This window comes from Mobula birostris, chromosome 8, assembly GCF_030028105.1.
Source record: "Mobula birostris isolate sMobBir1 chromosome 8, sMobBir1.hap1, whole genome shotgun sequence".
Taxonomy (NCBI): Eukaryota; Metazoa; Chordata; class Chondrichthyes; order Myliobatiformes; family Myliobatidae; genus Mobula; species Mobula birostris.
The window spans coordinates 117,337,787-117,356,017 of record NC_092377.1 but is presented as its reverse complement, the minus strand read 5'-3'; the positions used below and the strand labels follow the sequence as shown (position 1 = coordinate 117,356,017).

Sequence of the window (18,231 nt, the reverse complement as noted above, 5' to 3'; positions counted from 1 at the left end):
GAAGGGAAGGCAGATATTTACTAAGCACTATTGTCTTTTTTTAAACAAGGGGAGACAATGCCTAGTTAAGCTGGGCTGCCTATGTTCATTATTATGTGGATATTTTTTAATAAAGTTCTCTACCCAACTGCCTTAAAAACTGCACTCTTATGGAATTTTGATAAATCGCTGTGATGATTGTACATTCTATTATCAATTGTTTGGCGACAATAAAGTATAAATAGTGCAGTCTGTAAGAATGTGTTTTTAATTTGCTGGAGTCAAGTGCCTTGATGCCAAAATCAGCATTCAGTCAAAAAGGCTTAAAATTCCAATAGTCTAATTCATAAATAAACGTTTTGTTGTTTAGCCAATGAAAATATTGACACACTTACAATGTGCCGCAAAATATATTCTGAATGTTCTTAAACATTAGTTAAAACAAATTTATTAAAGGGTATGATTTTTACTTGCAGGATTGACTTTGAAATTTTTGTACTTTCATTTTAAATTGAATTCAGTATTTCGATGGTAATAACACTCACCAGTGAAAACCCTGAAGAAACACCTTCAAATATGAAAGTTATCTTAATGGTTGATTAATGCTTCATTACAAAGCGTAAAATAAAGCTTATAACATAAATAAAACAGAATTTAAATAAATTTCATTTTCAAGAATTTCAAGTAGTCAAAAGTGCCCCCAATTTAAAAATTACCGTAAATTTCTAAACATACTGTCGGTTCTACTAAGATTTTCACAGTAGCAATAGCTGTGGGTCAAACTAATACTCTTGGTACTTCTTTTCAATCAAAGGTACAACTTATAATTTTTGCCAAAGGTTCCACATAAATTCATGTTGTCTCTTCCGTGGCTCTGCCTTGGACCCTTCGCCCTCACCAACATGGCTTTCAATATCGGGCCTCCAGGGTCTTATCAAGATGGACGCCGACCGGTCCTCCTGGTCTTTACCAAAATGTCCGTCAGCCGGTCGTTCCCTGCCCTATGTCATGGGATCGTGGTGGTGCATCTACTCTCGCGATATCTGAAGCGCCGCGAGATTGGCGTGCCCCTGCTAAATGCTGAGGGTGAACCCAGGCCCGGTCTTTCTGCGCACGGAGCCGAGGAGTGAAGGTGAGGGAGGGAGCGCCGGGGGGGGGGGGGTGGAGGGATCTCTGGCGGGAAGAGAGACAGCGCAGGGAACGTGAGGAAGTGCGGACGGGATGAACGTTTTGCTTCGGCGTGGCGATGGGCAGCTAGGGGCTTGCGGAGTAAGGGGTTAAACGGGAAGCACGAGGGGAGAATGGGACACCAGAGAGGGGAATGGTGAAGGGAGGCTGGGGTATGGGTGGAAGGAAGGGGCTGGAGAGAGGGGAAGGGTGAGGGTGGCTGGGGTATGGGTAGGAGGGAGGGGAATGGTGAAGGGAGGCTGGGGTATGGGTGGAAGGAAGGGGCTGGAGAGAGGGGAAGGGTGAGGGTGGCTGGGGTATGGGTAGGAGGGAGGGGAATGGTGAAGGGAGGCTGGGGTATGGGTGGAAGGAAGGGGCTGGAGAGAGGGGAATGGTGAAGGGAGGCTGGGGTATGGGTGGAAGGAAGGGGCTGGAGAGAGGGGAAGGGTGAGGGTGGCTGGGGTATGGGTAGGAGGGAGGGGAATGGTGAAGGGAGGCTGGGGTATGGGTGGAAGAAAGGGGCAGGAGGGAGGGGAAGGGTGAGGATGGCTGGGGTATGGGTAGGAGGAAGGGGCTGGAGAGAGGGGAATGGTGAAGGGAGGCTGGGGTATGGGTGGAAGGAAGGTGCAGGAGAGGGGAAGGGTGAGGGTGGCTGGGGCATGGATAGGAGGGAGGGGAATGGTGAAGGGAGGCTGGGGTATGGGTAGGAGGGAAGGGGCAGGAGGGAGCGTGGTTCAGAGGGAATGACGGGAAGGGCGCCTAGTTGAATCGCGACTGGGATGGAAGGAGTGGCTGTGGGATAGTAAAGATTTGAGAATTGAGGTTCCTGTCCCCGTATAGTGAGGGAGGTAGAGAGAATGGAAGAAGCAACTGAGCAGCAGCACAGGGATTGTCAGAAGGAGGGGGCAGTGATGACAGGGAGAATGAGAACAGCAAGGGAAGAGAGTAGAGAACGGAGGGGAGGGGATGAAAGTGTTCCCTGGGCTAGCTGCCGATTCTCCCTCACGCCGTGACTGCTTTCTCTCTCACAGATGCCGGGTGTGACGGTGAAGGATGTGAACCAGCAGGAGTTTGTCCGGGCCCTGGGAGCTTTTCTGAAGAAGTAGGTGATCTGGATCAAAGAGAGGGGGGAGGGTTCTCTTGGTCCCTGCGCCTCTGTACAGCAGTCCTTCAATCCCATTCTGAAGACAACCGTACTTCATCTGCCTGGCCCTTGAGCTCTGTGATTCCCTCCCTAAATCCCTCTGTTCTGATCTTGATTATAATCGGAGATAATTATAAGCAGACTCAATGTTGACATGTCTCAGTTGCTTCTGACTTGGCCGAGGTAGATTCTGAGGTCGAGGCCAACTTCTCATACAAGAGGTCTGTTCAAGAGTCTGATAGCTGGGGTATAAGTTGTTTTTGGTGGGGTTAGGGAGGGGAAAAGTCCAAGAGATTCCCCACTCTATCCTCGTCTTTGCTTGAGGTGCATCCCCAACATGCACGAGGAATTCTGTCTTTCTCTGAAGTCTCTTACTGTTTTAAACTCCTGACTACAGGCTCTGCTTAAGTGCCTGATTTCTTTCTATCCCACTCGTCACACCAGGAATTGGGCTATATACTTCGATCGATGAATCTTGTTGCAGGACCCAATGGGAGACCTTTCACACTGTTAAAAATGTAGTGTGAGAGTGTAACTATAAACTTAACCAAGGAGTATCAAACAAGGGGGCATAGACTTAAAAGTCCATTAAACCAGCAGATTGGATTTCAGCTATGCTGAAATAAGTTTCCAGAAATTTGCTTTTTGCATATTTGTATAATTTATCAGGGCGGGTGATTTACAGGCTGTTTGGACCGCTGGCTCACGTTATGGACTGGTAGCAATTCCAATCATCAGGATTTTGGAACTATTGGAATACCAGATATTTTTTGGGGGGGCGAGGTGTGTCAATAACAATCATTTCAATGTGAAGTGCTTCGGAATTTACTCTTGCAGAAAGAGGTGACATTTGGAGTCTTCTCAGGAGGGTTGAGGATGTTTAATCACTAAGTGGGGAGTGTCATACAGAGATGTGGCTGCAAGGGAGTACAGAGGAGAGGTGACAACACGGTGCAGCATGCTGCCTGAAATGGAGGGCTGCAGTTACCAGGATAGATTGTGTTTATTTTCATGGGGGACATGGATAGGCTGCTGAGGGGTGGCCTTATGGAGGTTTATTAGCAACTGTAAATGTTCTCTCCACCATCTCAGCCAATAAAGTTACTGTGATCGCTCCCTGATGATGGATAAGCAACATATTGGTTTGTGAAACCGCTTCTGGCATCTTACTGCTTTGGAATCCCCGCTTTGTTTGCATGAGTTACCTTTTCTCTGTATCACAGTTCACGATGGTGCACGTCAGGCTACAGTATCTGATTTCAAGCTTTTTGACAGGTTTACGAGCCAGCAGAGATTTGTGTCAATTCCTGTAATGCCATACTGTATCTGAGGATCTGTCACTGTCACATCTCTTCTTGTAGGTCTGGGAAACTGAAGGTCCCCGACTGGGTTGACACCGTGAAACTGGGTAAACACAAGGAGCTGGCTCCCTACGACGAGAACTGGTTCTACACCCGAGCTGGTGAGTGTGAATCAGCACAGCGCATCCTCCCTGCCACCTTGACATCCATGCAAAGGCTGCACAAGAAAGAGGTTTTTGCGAGGAGTCTAGGACCAGAGGGTGGTGCTCAGGTTAAAGAGGTGCCATTGCAGAACAGGCTTTAGGTGGTTCCCTGAAATTCATTTACAACGGCTTTGGCCAAGCCAAGTCAAACACAGGTTGATGGGTTCTTGAGTAGTAAGGGTTGGTGGTGGTGTCCCCCTGCTGCTCTCAACCCTCTAGGTAGAGAGGGGCTGTTGGAATAGCTCTGGCAGGTAACCGTGGTCTGCACACTGCATTCCCTGTGTGCCAGTGGTGGAAGGAGGGGGTTCTGATTGAGCAGGCTGCTCTGTCCTAGACAGTGTTGAGCTTGGGAGTTAGTGGAGCTGCACACACCCAGGAAGTGGGGAGTACTCCTGTTGGGTTTGGGAGTGCTGTAGAATCAAATAGCCAATTTTCCTGGATATTGCTTGCTGCACGGTATTGACATTCTGCCCCCTGATCTTCTCTCTCTGTATCTCCTTAGCCTCCACAGTCCGTCACCTGTACCTGAGGGGCGGCGTTGGCGTGGGGGCCATGACCAAGATCTACGGGGGCCGCCAGCGCAACGGCGTGAAGCCCAGCCACTTCAGCCGTGGCTCCAAGTCCGTCGCTAGGAAAGTGCTACAGGCACTCGAGGGATTGAAGATGGTGGAAAAAGATCCCAATGGGTGAGTGGCCGGTGGGGATGGGGAGGATATATGGTCTCCACAAGGCTTGGAGGTCCATTTTCCTCTGATCTCATGGAGAGCTGATGTGTATGGGTGATCCGTTCCCAAGACGGTCTGGGGGTGTGGAGCAGCATCCATGGAGGTGTGAGGGAACCTCTCAGGGTAGGATTGAGGGGGAAGAGATTTCCAGTGTGCTACTAGGTGGGATGGGACAGAAACTGGTGGAACTAGATGAGGAAGGTGGATGATTGTGAGAGAGGGGTGGTCCGTGATGAGAGGATTGCCATTGAGTGATGCATAAGAATGAGGAGCAGGGATTGACCGTCTGACCCATCCTTCAGTAGGATCATGGCTCATCTGCCTGCCTTTTTCCCATAACCATTAATTCCAGTGCTATACAAATTCTCTCTCCTAAATATATATACCACTTTCCTGGGTAGAGAATGCCACAGACTCACTACTCTGGGAAGAGCAATTTCTCCTCATGTCCCTTGAATCTTGAGTCTGTCTCCTCATTCTAGTCTCGCCCACCAGTGGAAATGACTAACATACATGTCTTTATATTATGTCCCTTTAATTCTTTTTCTGAGATCCCTTTTCTTTTGAATACCACCGAGCATAGTCCCAGGGACTTGGTCAGTCCTCCTAATCTTCAGAATCAACCTGGTGAGCATCCTCTGCACCATCTGCAAAGCCAGTCCAGGTTAAACACCTCAAATCTGGCAATCAGTAATCCTGTTCCAGCACTGCTTCGGGCATAATTTTCACCAGCCTAATTTCAAATTTCCTGTGTCGCCATGCCAAACCATGGCCACTGTTTTGGTGGGGCCATAAACAGCATTAGCTGTTTGCATGGTCTTTAAAAGAAGCAAGTTGTTCCTTTGTTATTCTGCATTTATTTTGTATGTAGCTCATCATGTCTTCATTGAATAAAGAAAGTGCTTCTCACATAAAGCATAAACGGCATACGTTATCTGTACAGGTGAGGTGGAAGTTCTGAAAAAACTTGACAGTGCTGTGTCCGTGAAAAGCACGTGCATCTTTCACAGTTTATGATATGAAGGAAAGTTGCTCCAATTCTTTGCTGACAGTGAATCAAAAACCACCTATGATTTGGCAGAATCACTATCTGGCACTGCACAGGTTCCAATCATTCCAGATTTGTGGTGGTCAACCTGTATATCTTTCCTCTAGTAAGGAAACCAGAACTGCACAAAGCACTCCAGGTGTAGCCTCACCATTATCCTGTACAATTGCAACATAACCTCCCTTCTCAATGGTATTTGCCTTCTTGATGACCTGTTGCACTTACAAACCAACCTTTTGTGACCTATGCACAAGCACTCCATTTACCAACGTTTTACTCCCTCTTCCAGACCCTTGCCAACTCAATAAACCGATCTATATCCTGCAGACTTTCTGCATCCTCTGCACAATTTGCTTTTCCACTCAATTTAATGACTTTGGCAAATTGAAATGGGCTACACTGCTTTCCTATTCCAAATTGCTGATGTATATTGTGGAGAGCTGCCGGTTCAGCCCTGACTCCAGTGGCACTTCTCTTCACTAATTGTTAACCAGTGAAATGCTGTCTGCCTTCTATTGGTGAATCAGCCCTGTCCATGCCATTACAGATGATTTGGGGGGTGGGGGGGTTGGTGGTTGGAACTGGCGTAGGGAGGCATTTGGCAAGGTGTGGTAGGGTGAATAAAGAGGCGTGGAAGAAAGAACTGGTTGAGTGGGAGGGAGGGTACTGCAAATGTTGGTTATGTGAAATTCAAAAATACTACCACTGGGATATGGGATGCAGTTCTTTGTATTTGTCCTTTCCCTGGCAGTGAAGAAAATGTAAAGTTACAGATTCATTGTGTGGGAATGAGCGGAGGGGTAGATGGCACACGTAAACCTACGAGATTCTGCAGTTCCACCACAAACAGGAAGATCTGCAGATGCTGCATCTAGTTCAAGCTGACTTCCCATACTGACATCTCTGTCTACAGCCTTTTTTGCCATGATGAGATTGGAGGAGCACGGCCTCATTTTCCATTTGGGTAATCTCCAGCTTGCTGGCATCAACATTGATTTCTCCAACTTCCAGTAATCTCTCCACTCCCCCCTCTTTCCCCCATTTTCCATTCTGATTGCCCTCTTATCTCTTCCCTTTCTTCCACAGTGCATTGTCCCCTCCTATTAGATTTTTCCTTCAGCCCTTACTTCTTCCCATATCCCCTCCCTCCCAGATTCTTACTTTCTCTTCTCCCCTTCTTTCCAGTCCTTAAGTAGGGTTTCAGTCTGAAACATTTGACTATACTTATAGGTGCTCTTACCTGCTGAGTTTCTCCAGCATTTTGTATGTGTTGCTTGCAATGGTGTCTTTGTACTGTGAACTGGACAGTATCTTGTGCCAGTGAATCCTGTAAACACCAGATTCAGGCCCATTGTGAACCCAGTTGTATCATCCCACTCTTCCCCTCCAGGGCTTGTTCCAAGGATTCCCAACCTTTGGTGCCAGAGAATTCTCACCCCAGTTCATAATGTGGAGGGCAGCAGTTTCAGGTTCCCAGGAAAGAGCCTCTGCACTCCATCATACCTCTCTCCTGGATCCAATATCCTCATGAGATCACCTCTTGTATCCTGTGAAACCTTTAATTCTGGGGCAGTTTATGCCACACTGGCTTCTGATCCGTCCCAGCTTGGTCGTGGAGACTGTGATGTACTGCTGCAAGTGGGAACCGGACCTCTTTCTGGAGCCCATTGGTGGCAATGGACTTGGTTGGTTAGCTTTTGTGTTGGTCAATAACTGGAACCAGTCTGGGTAACGCTCTCTCCGTTCCTTACTGCAGGGGTCGGAGGCTGACTCCACAGGGCCAGAGAGACTTGGATCGGATCGCTGGACAGGTAAGGCTTTTGACTCCCCTTGTCTGGTGACTGCAAGCTTTGTCAGGTGGCAGCAACTTTGAAGTGAGCTCGCACGTGCTACTTGTTTCTCACACTCATGACCCTCTGAATGAAGGTTTCCCCTCATGTTCCCCTTAAACATTTCACCTTTCACCCTGAACCCAGGACCTCTAACTGTATTCCCACTCGACCTCTGGAAAAAGCCCGTTTGCATTAATCCAACCTGTATGATTAAAAATTTTGTATACCTCTATCAAATCTCTTAATCTGCGTTCTAAGGAATAAAGTGCTAACCTATTCGGTCTTTCCTTGTATCTCATGTCCTCCAGTACTGGTAACATCCTGTAAATTCTCCCTGTATTCTTTCAAAGTTTTTTGCATCTTTCCTGTAGGTAGATGACCAAAACTGCACACAATACTCCTTAGTAATGTCTTATAGAACTTCAGCCTAATATTCCATCTCCTGTACTGAATAGTCTGATTTATTACGGCTGGTCTGCTTCTCCCACAAGGCCAATGTCTAATCAAATTTACTACATCAACTTTATTACCGAGTGATTGAATCTTCTTGACCAACCTCCCGTGCAGGATCTTGTCAAGTGCTTTGCTAAAGTCCATGTAAACATCCACTGCATTGCTTTCATCAACTTTCCTGGTACCTTCCTTGAAAAACTCTGTAAGGTTAGTTGGTCACGAACTATCCTTAATCAGTTCATGTCTATCCAAATACTCATAATGGTCCCTTAGAAGCTATGAAAATGGACAAGGGAGAGCCAATGGATGTAGTGTACCTGGACTTTCAGAAAGCCTTTGATAAGGTCCCACATAGAAGATGAGTGGGTAAAATTAGAGCACATGGTATTGGGGGTAGGTTACTGACATGGATAAAAAATTGGTTGACAGGAAACAGAGTAGGGATTAACGGGTCCCTTTCAGAATGGCAGGCGGTGACTAGTGTGGTACCGCAAGGCTCGGTGCTGGGACAGCAGTTATTTACAATATAAATGATTTGGATGAAGGGATTAAAAGTAACATTAGCAAATCTGCAGATGACACAAAGCTGGGTGGCAGTGCGATATGTGTGGAGGATGTTGAGATAATGCATGATGACTTGGACAGGTTGGGTGAGTGGGCAGATGCAGTTTAATGTGGATAAATGTGAGGTTATCCACTGGTGGCAAGAACAGGAAGTCAGATTACTCTTTGGTGTCAAGTTAGGAAGAGGGGAAGTACAACAAGATCTTGATGTCCTTGTTCATAAGTCACTGAAAGTAAGCATGCAGGACCACACCTGGAGTACTGTGTACAGTTTTGGTCTCCAAGTTTGAGGAAGGACATTCTTGCTATTGATGGAGTGCAGCGGAGGTTCACGAGGTTAATTCCCGGGAAGGCGGGACTGTCATATGTTGAAAGATTGGAGCGACTGGGCTTGTATACACTGGAATTTAGAAGGATGAGACGGGATCTGATTGAAACATATTAGATTATTAAGGGATTGGACACGCTAGAGGCAGGAAACATGTTCCCGATGTTGGGGGAGTCCAGAACCAGAGGCCACAATTTGAGAACAAGGGGTAGGCCATTTAGAATGGAGTTGAGGAAAAACTTTTTCACCCAGTGAGTTGTGGATCTGTGGAATGCTCTGCCTCAGAGGGCAGTGGAGGCCAATTCTCTGGATGCTTTCGAGAAAGAGTTAGATAGAGCTCTTAATGATAGCGGAGTCAAGGGATATGGGGAGAAGGCAGGAACGGGGTACTGATTGTGGATGATCACAGTGAATGGTGGTGCTGGCCGGAAGGGCCGAATAGCCTACCCCTGCACCTATTGTCTATTGAAACCTTCCAATAACTTTCCCACAGCTGTTATCAGGCTCACCCACCTATATTTTCCTGGTTGGTTTATAGAGACTTTCTTATACAGCAGAACATTAGCTATCCTCCAATACCTCACCTGTCACTAAGGGTGATGTAAAAAGCTCCTACAATTTCTGCACTTGCCTCCCAGAGGGTCTGGAGGAGCACCTTGACAGGCTGTGGGGATTTATCCACTCTAATCTGCCTCAAGACAGCAAACACCTCCTCTAATCTCTGTAGGGTCCATGAGCTGGCTACTGCTTTGCCCTGCTTCTATAGAGGGTCTGTCTCCTAAGTAAATATCCCAATTTAGGATGTTCCTATTTCTTTTGGCTCTGCACATGGATTACCATTCTGAACAATTTTGTCCCTTGCGATCATTTTGCTCTGGACATATTTGTAGAATCCTTTGGGGTCTCTTTCACCTTGTCAGATAGGGCAATCTCGTGCCACCTTTTACCTGTGCCCCCCCCCGCCCGATTTCTTTGAGTGTTCCCTTGCATTTCTTGTACTCCATAAGCATCTTGTTTGTTCTTACCCACCTATACTGGCAATGCATCTTTTTTTTTCCCTCTAGCCAAGGCCTCAATATCTCTTGAAAACCAAGGTTCTCTAAGCTTGTTGCTTTTGCCTTTTATTGTCAGGCATATACATCTTCCTATTTCCCTTCTGGGGGGTGGGGGGGGCTCCCACTTATCAAGTACACATTTGTTAGAAAACAGCCTGTCCTAATCGATACTTGCCTGAATTTTTTGATACTGGCATTTCTCCAACCCACGGACCAGACCCATCTTTTTACATTAGAGTTAGTCCTGACGAAGGGTCTCGGCCTGAAACGTCGACTGCACCTCTTCCTACAGATGCTGCCTGGCCTGCTGCGTTCACCAGCAACTTTGATGTGTGTTGCTTGAATTTCCAGCATCTGCAGAATTCCTGTTGTTTCCATCTTTTTACATGATTGTTATGAAAACTAATGGCATTTGATCACTCGCTGCAAAGTGTTCATCCACACAACTTCTGTCACCTGCCCTGTCTCATTCATGATTGCAGATCAAGTATCACACACACACTCATTGGGACTTCCACATGCCGATGAAGGAAACTTTCCTGAACACATTTGACAATCTACCCCATCTAGTGCTTTTACAGTATGGGCGTCCCAGTCAATATGTGGAAATGTGAAATCAACTACCATAAAACTCTGCAATATCTATAAATTTGTTCCTCTAAATCCATAGACTGCTGGGTCATGTTGTCATAACTTTCTTATTCTTTAGTTCCACCCATGAAGACTCACCAGACAAGTTCTCTAGTCTGTCCTGACCGAGTACTGTGACATGTTCCTGAGTAGTAATGTCACCGCTCCCCATTTAATCCCTCCTGCTCTGTTGCATCTAATACAGCAGAATTTCGGAATATTGAGCTGCCAGTCCTGCCTCTCCCTCTCCTGCAGCCAAGGCTCACTAATGGCACAATACCGTCATTCCATGTGGTGATTATCTGCTTTTCCTACAATACTACTTGCATTGAAATGGTCATTTGGCATCAATGATCCTACATTGAAAATTATGCTGGGAGCAGCCCATAAATGTCACCATGCCCACACTAACCCTGTCATGTATGCCTTTGTATTATGGGAGGCAAGTTGCGCAGTCACTGGAAGAATGTACAGTCTCCTTACAGGGCTGTAGGAATTTAACCCCAATTGGTGATAGCTGGCGCCGTGAAGTGTTGCACTAACCAAAGGCCTCTGTTTAGTTTTCGCTTCCTAAACATTGCATACAGTGTGTTTTCTTTGGCTAAGTTCTCTCATTGTCAAAGGTTCCCCTATGTTCTCATCCAAGTCATTCTTACCGGTCCTGTACTCTGCTGTTTGGTCCTGCCCCAAAACTGCCTGGTGCACGGAAAGAGGGGTATGATCTAAATGCACATTGGCAAAGCGGGGTTTGCAAGGTGGGAGGACTTGGTGATGTCTGTGCAGATGACGGTCTTTTTTTTCCACATGCAGGTTGCAGCAGCCAGCAAGAAGCATTGAGAGATCTGTATGTCATACTTCAAAGAAAAATAAAATCCTTCAGCTCAACTTTCTGCCACTATTGTGTTCATTTCAGCCAGTGCCAGTAATCTTGCAACACACATCAAAGTTGCTGGTGAATGCAGCAGGCCAGGCAGCATCTCCAGGAAGAGGTACAGTCGACGTTTCAGGCCGAGACCCTTCGTCAGACCCTAGTCCTGACGAAGGGTCTCGGCCTGAAACGTCGACTGTACCTCTTCCTAGAGATGCTGCCTGGCCTGCTGCGTTCACCAGCAACTTTGATGTGTGTTGCTTGAATTTCCAGCATCTGCAGAATTCCTGTTGCCAGTAATCTTGTGTGGGTCCCAGCTTCAGAGACTTGGGTTCGATCCTGACCTCTGGCACCCCCCTGTGTTTGGAGTTTGTCGTTTGACCACCAAGGTTTTCTCCTTCATCCCAAAAGAAGAGACATGTTGGGTTATTGTATTAAATGGCTGCTGTAAATTGTCCGCTGGTGTGTGGGTGAAGGCTAGAATTGGGTAGGGGTGGTGTTGGTGGGAATGTGATGTGTCAGTGCCTGTCTTTCTCAGTCTCAACCACCCTGCTGTCTCTCGCCCTGAATATGCGCTCTTATCCAGATGAAGGGTTCCGGCCCGAAATGTTGATTGATCATTTCCACGGATGCTGCCCGACCTGCTGAGTTCCTCCAGCCTGTGTGTGTGTTGCTTTGACCCCAGCATTTGCAGATTATTTTGTGTTTACACTCTTATCCAGTGTTGCCTCCCCCAACCACTGGGAGCACTTTACAACCCATACTAACACGGGGTCCTTGCCAGAAGCATCGGCCATTCATCTACCTTCACAGTATTGAATTACCCACCAGCCAAATCTCTTGCTGAAAATTTGTCAGCAACACCATACATAAAAGCATGCAAGCGTGGTCAAGAAGTTCAGTTGTGTTCCAGACCAAACATCTGAAGACTTTGACAAAGAAGTTGATTGTTGATGCTTGACAAGCAGGTTTGTGTATCTGGGATTTTCAGATACACCCATCTATATCTTGCAGAGAATGAGGGGGGTGGAGGCACAAAAAAAAGCTGAGTGGCACTTCTATGGATGAAAATGCCTTGTTAATGAGGTCAGAGGAAAATAGCCAAACTGAGTCAAGGTGACAGTAACTCATAACCACATGTTAGAATACTGGTGTGAAGTGCATCTCTGAATGTGCAATGCATGGAGCCTTGAAGTGATGGACTACAGCAGCAGACATCACCTGGGTGTACCTGAGGTAGGACAATGCAGCACTGATCCACTGCCCAGTATGTGCCTACCTTGAGACTCTTAAATAATCTTAAAATCTGCCTCTACCACTGCCACCAACAATGAGTTCCACGCACTGAACAATGTCTTCAAAAAAAACTGATCATACACTGAGAATTATGCTGGGAGCAGCCCATAAATATCACCATGCCCACAACTTACTAACCCTGCCATGTGGGCCTTTGGATTGTGGGAGGCAAGTTGTGCAGTCACTGGAAGGATGTACAGTCTTCTTACAGGACTATAGGAATTTAACCTCAGTTGGTGATAGCTGGCGCTATAAAGCATTGCACTAACCTAAAGGCCTCTGACCTCTTGTGCTCTCTGAAAGTATATCAATTCCTGCTGTGGAAATGGCTGTACACCCTTATCTCTGTCAGAAGTACGGTGCAGAAGCAGGTCTTTTGGTCCATTCAGTCTGTACAAACCCATTAAACTGAGTACTCCCTCCTGTTGATATGCACTGGGACCATAGCCCTCCAATACGCCTACCATCAATGTGCCTATCTAAATCTCTTAAATGTTGAACTTGAGCTCACATGCATCACTTCTGCTGGCATCTTGTTCCTCACTCATGACCATCTGAGTGAAGTTTCCCCTCATTCCCCTTGAACTTATACCTTTATTGCATTGAACTGCTGCTGCTTGCTAAGTTAACAAATTTCATGACATGCTGGTGATAATAAATCTGATTCTATCCCATGACCTCTAGTTGTAGTTGCACCCAATCTCTGTAAAGAGCCTGTTTACATTTACCCTATCTATACTAATATAAAATCTCCCCTCTATGTTCCAAGGAATAAAACCCAAACATAGTCTATCTTTATGACACATCCTGACAATATCCTTGTAAATGTTCTCTGTACTCTTTCAACCTTAGTTGCATCTTTTCAGTGGGTAGGTGACACAAACTGCACACAATACTCAAATTAGACCTCAGTAATGTCTTGTAGAACCTCAGCATAACATCCCATCTCCTGTACTCAGTACTCTTGGTTTATAAAGGCCAATGTGCTGAAAGCTTTCTTTACAATCCGATATGTCTGTGACGCCACTTGCAAAAGTTAGGCCTGTATTCCCAGATCACTTTGTTCCACAGCACTCCTCAGTGCCTCACCATTCACTGTGTAAGACCTACCGAAGTGCAGCACCTTGCATTTGTCTGCATTAAGCTCCATCTGCAATTTTTCTAACTGATCCAAATCCTGCTGCAAGCCACAATAATCTCACTGTCTACTACACCACTGATCTTGGTGATGCAATTAACCACGTCATTGATTACATGACAAACAATGGCCCCAGCAATGATCCCCACAGCACTCCACTAGTCACAGGTCTCCATTTAGAGAGGCAAGCATCTACTACCTTATTTACATCTTTCCTGTAAGTAGGTGTCAATACTCTAAATAAGGCATCACCAACGTCTTATACAACATCCCATCTGTATTCAATACTCTGATTTATAAAGGCCAAAATGTTTCTTCCACAAAGCAAATTTACTACCTCAACTGTAATGCCAAGTGACTGAGCCTTCTTGACCCACAATCCATGTGGGACCTTGTCAAATGCCTTGCTAATGTCTATGTCAACATCCACTGCCTTGCCTTCATCAACTTTCTTGGAAAACTGTAAGAGGTCAGTCACGACCTGCTGTGCACAAAACGATGCTAACTATTCCCAATCAGTGTATGTCTATCCAAATCCTCATATATCCTATAATTTCCCAGTTTATTTTTAGATCCTTTTTTATACAGCAGGACATCAGTAACTATCCTCCAATCGCCTGGTACCTCACCTGTTGCTAAGAATGATTTACAAATCTCTGCTAGAGCGCCTACAATTTCTGCACTTGCCTCCCTCAGGAAACGCCCTGTCAGGCCCTGGGGTTTTGTCCAGCCTAATTTGCCTCAAATCAGTAAACACCACCTCTATAATCTGTATAGGGTCCACGAAGTTGATGCTGCTTTGCTTCACTTCTATATCCATCTCTTTTGGCTCCACGCATGGATTACTATTCTGATCTTCCAAAGGATCAATTTTCTAGATATGTGAAAAGAAAAAGATTGGTTAAGACAAATGTAGATCCCCTACAGACAGAAACTGGTGAATTGATTATGGGGAGCAAGGACATGGCAGACCAATTGAATAATTACTTTGGTTCTGTCTTCACTAAAGAGGACATAAGTAATCTTCCGGAAATAGTAGGGGACAGAGGGTCCAGTGAGATGGAGGAACTGAGCGAAATACATGTTAGTAGGGAAGTGGTGTTAGGTAAATTGAAGGGATTAAAGGCAGATAAATCCCCAGGGCCAGATGGTCTGCATCCCAGAGTGCTTAAGGAAGTAGCCCAAGAAATAGTGGATGCATTAGTGATAATTTTTCAAAACTCTTTAGATTCTGGACTAGTTCCTGAGGATTGGAGGGTGGCTAATGTAACCCCACTTTTTAAAAAAGGAGGGAGAAAGAAACCAGGGAATTATAGACCGGTTAGCCTAACATCGGTGGTGGAGAAACTGCTAGAGTCAGTTATCAAAGATGTGATAACAGCACATTTGGAAAGCGGTGAAATCATCGGACAAAGTCAGCATGGATTTGTGAAAGGAAAATCATGTCTGACGAATCTCAGAATTTTTTGAGGATTTAACTAGTAGAGTGGATAGGGGAGAACCAGTGGATGTGGTATATTTGGATTTTCAAAAGGCTTTTGACAAGGTCCCACACAGGAGATTGGTGTGCAAACTTAAAGCACATGGTATTGGGGGTAAGGTATTGATGTGGATAGAGAATTGGTTGCCAGACAGGAAGCAAAGAGTGGGAATAATTTTCAGAATGGCAGGCAGTGACTAGTGGGGTACCACAAGGCTCAGTGCTGGGACCCCAGTTGTTTACAATATATATTAATGACTTGGATGAGGGAATTAAATGCAGCATCTCCAAGTTTGCGGATGACATGAAGCTGGGCGGCAGTGTTAGCTGTGAGGAGGATGCTAAGAGGATGCAGGGTGACTTGGATAGGTTAGGTGAGTGGGCAAATTCATGGCAGATGCAATTTAATGTGGATAAATGTGAAGTTATCCACTTTGGTGGCAGAAACAGGAAAACAGATTATTATCTGAATGGTGGCCGATTAGGAAAAGGGGAGGTGCAACGAGACCTGGGTGTCATTATACACCAGTCATTGAAAGTGGGCATGCAGGTACAGCAGGCGGTGAAAAAGGCGAATGGTATGCTGGCATTTATAGCAAGAGGATTCGAGTACAGGAGCAGGGAGGTACTACTGCAGTTGAACAAGGCCTTGGTGAGACCACACCTGGAGTATTGTGTGCAGTTTTGGTCCCCTAATCTGAGGAAAGACATCCTTGCCTTAGAGGGAGTACAAAGAAGGTTCACCAGATTGATTCCTGGGGTGGCAGGACTTTCATATGATGAAAGACTGGATGAACTATGCTTATACTCGTTGGAATTTAGAAGATTGAGGGGGGATCTGATTGAAACGTATAAAATCCTAAAGAGATTGGACAGGCTAGATGCAGGAAGATGGTTCCCGATGTTGGGGAAGTCCAGAACGAGGGGTCACAGTTTGAGGATAAAGGTGAAGCCTTTTAGAACTGAGATTAGGAAAAACTTCTTCACACAGAGAGTGGTGAATCTGTGGAATTCTCTGCCACAGGAAACAGTTGAGGCCAGTTCATTGGCTATATTTAAGAGGGAGTTAGATATGGCCCTTGTGGCTGAAGGGATCAGGGGGTATGGAGGGAAGGCTGGTACAGGGTTCTGAGTTGGATGATCAGCCATGATCAGACTGAATAGCGGTGTAGGCTCGAAGGGCCGAATGGCCTACTCCTGCACCTATTTTCTATGTTTCTATTTCTTTGCAGTCCTTTTGCTCTTAATGTATCTGTAGAATCCCTTAGGATTTTCCTTCACCTTGCCTGCTAGGCCTTTTTTTAGTCCTCCTGATTTCTTATGTCTTCTCTTGCATTTATTATACTCCTCATTTACTTAGTACTTCGTTTGTTCCTACCTGCTATACGCCTCCCTGTTTCTTAACCAGGGCCTCAATATCTCTTGAAAATCAAGGATCCCTAAATCTGTTATCTTTATCTTTTATTCTGACAAGCACTTCCAAGCCTTCTACTCTCAAAATTTCACTTACCAAGTACACTTTCGCCAGAGATAGCCTGTCCCAATTCACACTTGCCAGATCAATTTGATACCATCAAAATTGACCTTTCTCCAATTTAGAATCTCAAACTGCAGATTCATATTTACTTTGAAACTAATGACATTAAGATCATTCGATGCACAGTGTTTTCCTAAATAAACCTCTGTTGCCTGATCGGTCTCACTCCCTAATGGGAGATCTAGTATCACACACTTTCCCTTTAGGACTTCTACGTACTAATTAAGGAAACTTTCCTGAACACATTTGACGAACTCTATCCTATCTACTCCTTTTACAGTAGAGGAGTCCCAGTCAATAAGTAGAAAGTTAAAATCATCTACTATTTCAAGATTATGTTTCTTGCAGCACGCTGCGATCTCTACAAATTTGTTCCTCTTAATCCCGCAGACTGTTTGATTGTTTATAATATAGCCCCATTAACGTGCTCGAACTTTTTTTAATCCTCAGTTCCACTCTTAATGCCTCAACAGTCGAGTTCTCAAATCTGTTCTGAGTAATGCCGTGACATTTTCCCTGATTAGTACCGCCACCCCTCCCCTTTTATTCCCTCTCTCTCTATCGAGTCTCGAACGAGAGCCTGGAATATTGAGCTGCCAGTCCTGCCCCTCCTGCAACCAAGTCTCACTAATGGCTACAATGTCATAATTCCAGGTGTTGATCCATGCCGTGGGCTCCTCCGCCTTTCCGGCGATACTTCTTGCATTGTAATATAAATAGCTCCATTGGTAGCACCGTGTTCAACATCTGAGTCATGACATTGACTGAAGCCTGTCTACAACCTATCGACTATCTGTTCAGGCACTCTGTTTCCCATCCCATTGCGACTCTAGTTAACCTCCCGCCTCCCCGTACAGCACTAGATAGAATATTAGCCTCCTTCCACCACCCCCACCCCCAGTTCAGGTGCAAACGGTCTCTTCTGTACAGGTCCCACCTTCCCTGGAAGACAACCCACTGATAGAATAATCTGACGCCCTCCGCCCTACACCAACTCCCGAGCCACGTGTTAATTTTCCTATTTCTGGTCTCACTAGCACGTGGTACGGGTAGAAATCCTGCCCTATAACTCAGCACCTAATTCCCTGCACTCACTTTGCAGAACCTCATCACCTGTCCCACCTATGTCATCGGACTACGATCTCTAGCTGTTTACCCTCCCACCTGCGATTTCTGAGGATTCTATCCGAGATGTCCCGCACTTTGGAACCGGAAAGGGGACATACCAACGGTGAATCTGGTTCTAGTCCATAGAACATCCTTTCTGTTCCCCTAACTAACGAATCCTCTATCACCTCTTCTCCCCAATTTCAGCCTGAGTCACAGAGCTGGACTCTGTGCCGGAGACCTGACCGTTGTGACTTTCTTTTGCTTGGTGACCCCCTCCCCAGTAGTATCCATTGTGGCATGCATCTCTATCAAGTTGCCTCTCCCCTCCTTTGCTCCAAAGTGCAAAACCATAGCTTCCTCAACCTCTCCTGAT

The 18,231-nt window shown here is 45.8% G+C and overlaps 1 protein-coding gene across 1 annotated transcript; it reads left to right on the top strand.

Moving 5' to 3' along the window:
• The first annotated feature begins 1,047 nt into the window (after positions 1-1,047).
• Positions 1,048-11,314, top strand: rps19 (ribosomal protein S19). The gene is made up of 6 exons (XM_072266003.1): positions 1,048-1,111; positions 2,178-2,248; positions 3,652-3,752; positions 4,297-4,480; positions 7,324-7,378; positions 11,240-11,314. The coding sequence occupies exons 2-6, from the start codon at positions 2,178-2,180 to the stop codon at positions 11,264-11,266; spliced, it is 438 nt and encodes a 145-aa protein (XP_072122104.1). The 5' UTR covers positions 1,048-1,111; the 3' UTR covers positions 11,267-11,314.
• The last annotated feature ends 6,917 nt before the right edge of the window (positions 11,315-18,231 follow it).

What these genes read in the sequence shown, in the direction of transcription:
- rps19 (XM_072266003.1), top strand. Translation starts at nt 2,178, where the DNA reads ATGCCGGGTGTGACGGTGAAGGATGTGAACCAGCAGGAGTTTGTCCGG. An exon ending in CTGGTTCTACACCCGAGCTG is followed by an intron (nt 3,753 to 4,296) that starts GTGAGTGTGAAT and finishes GTATCTCCTTAG; the next exon opens with CCTCCACAGTCCGTCACCTG. An exon ending in GTGGAAAAAGATCCCAATGG is followed by an intron (nt 4,481 to 7,323) that starts GTGAGTGGCCGG and finishes TCCTTACTGCAG; the next exon opens with GGGTCGGAGGCTGACTCCAC.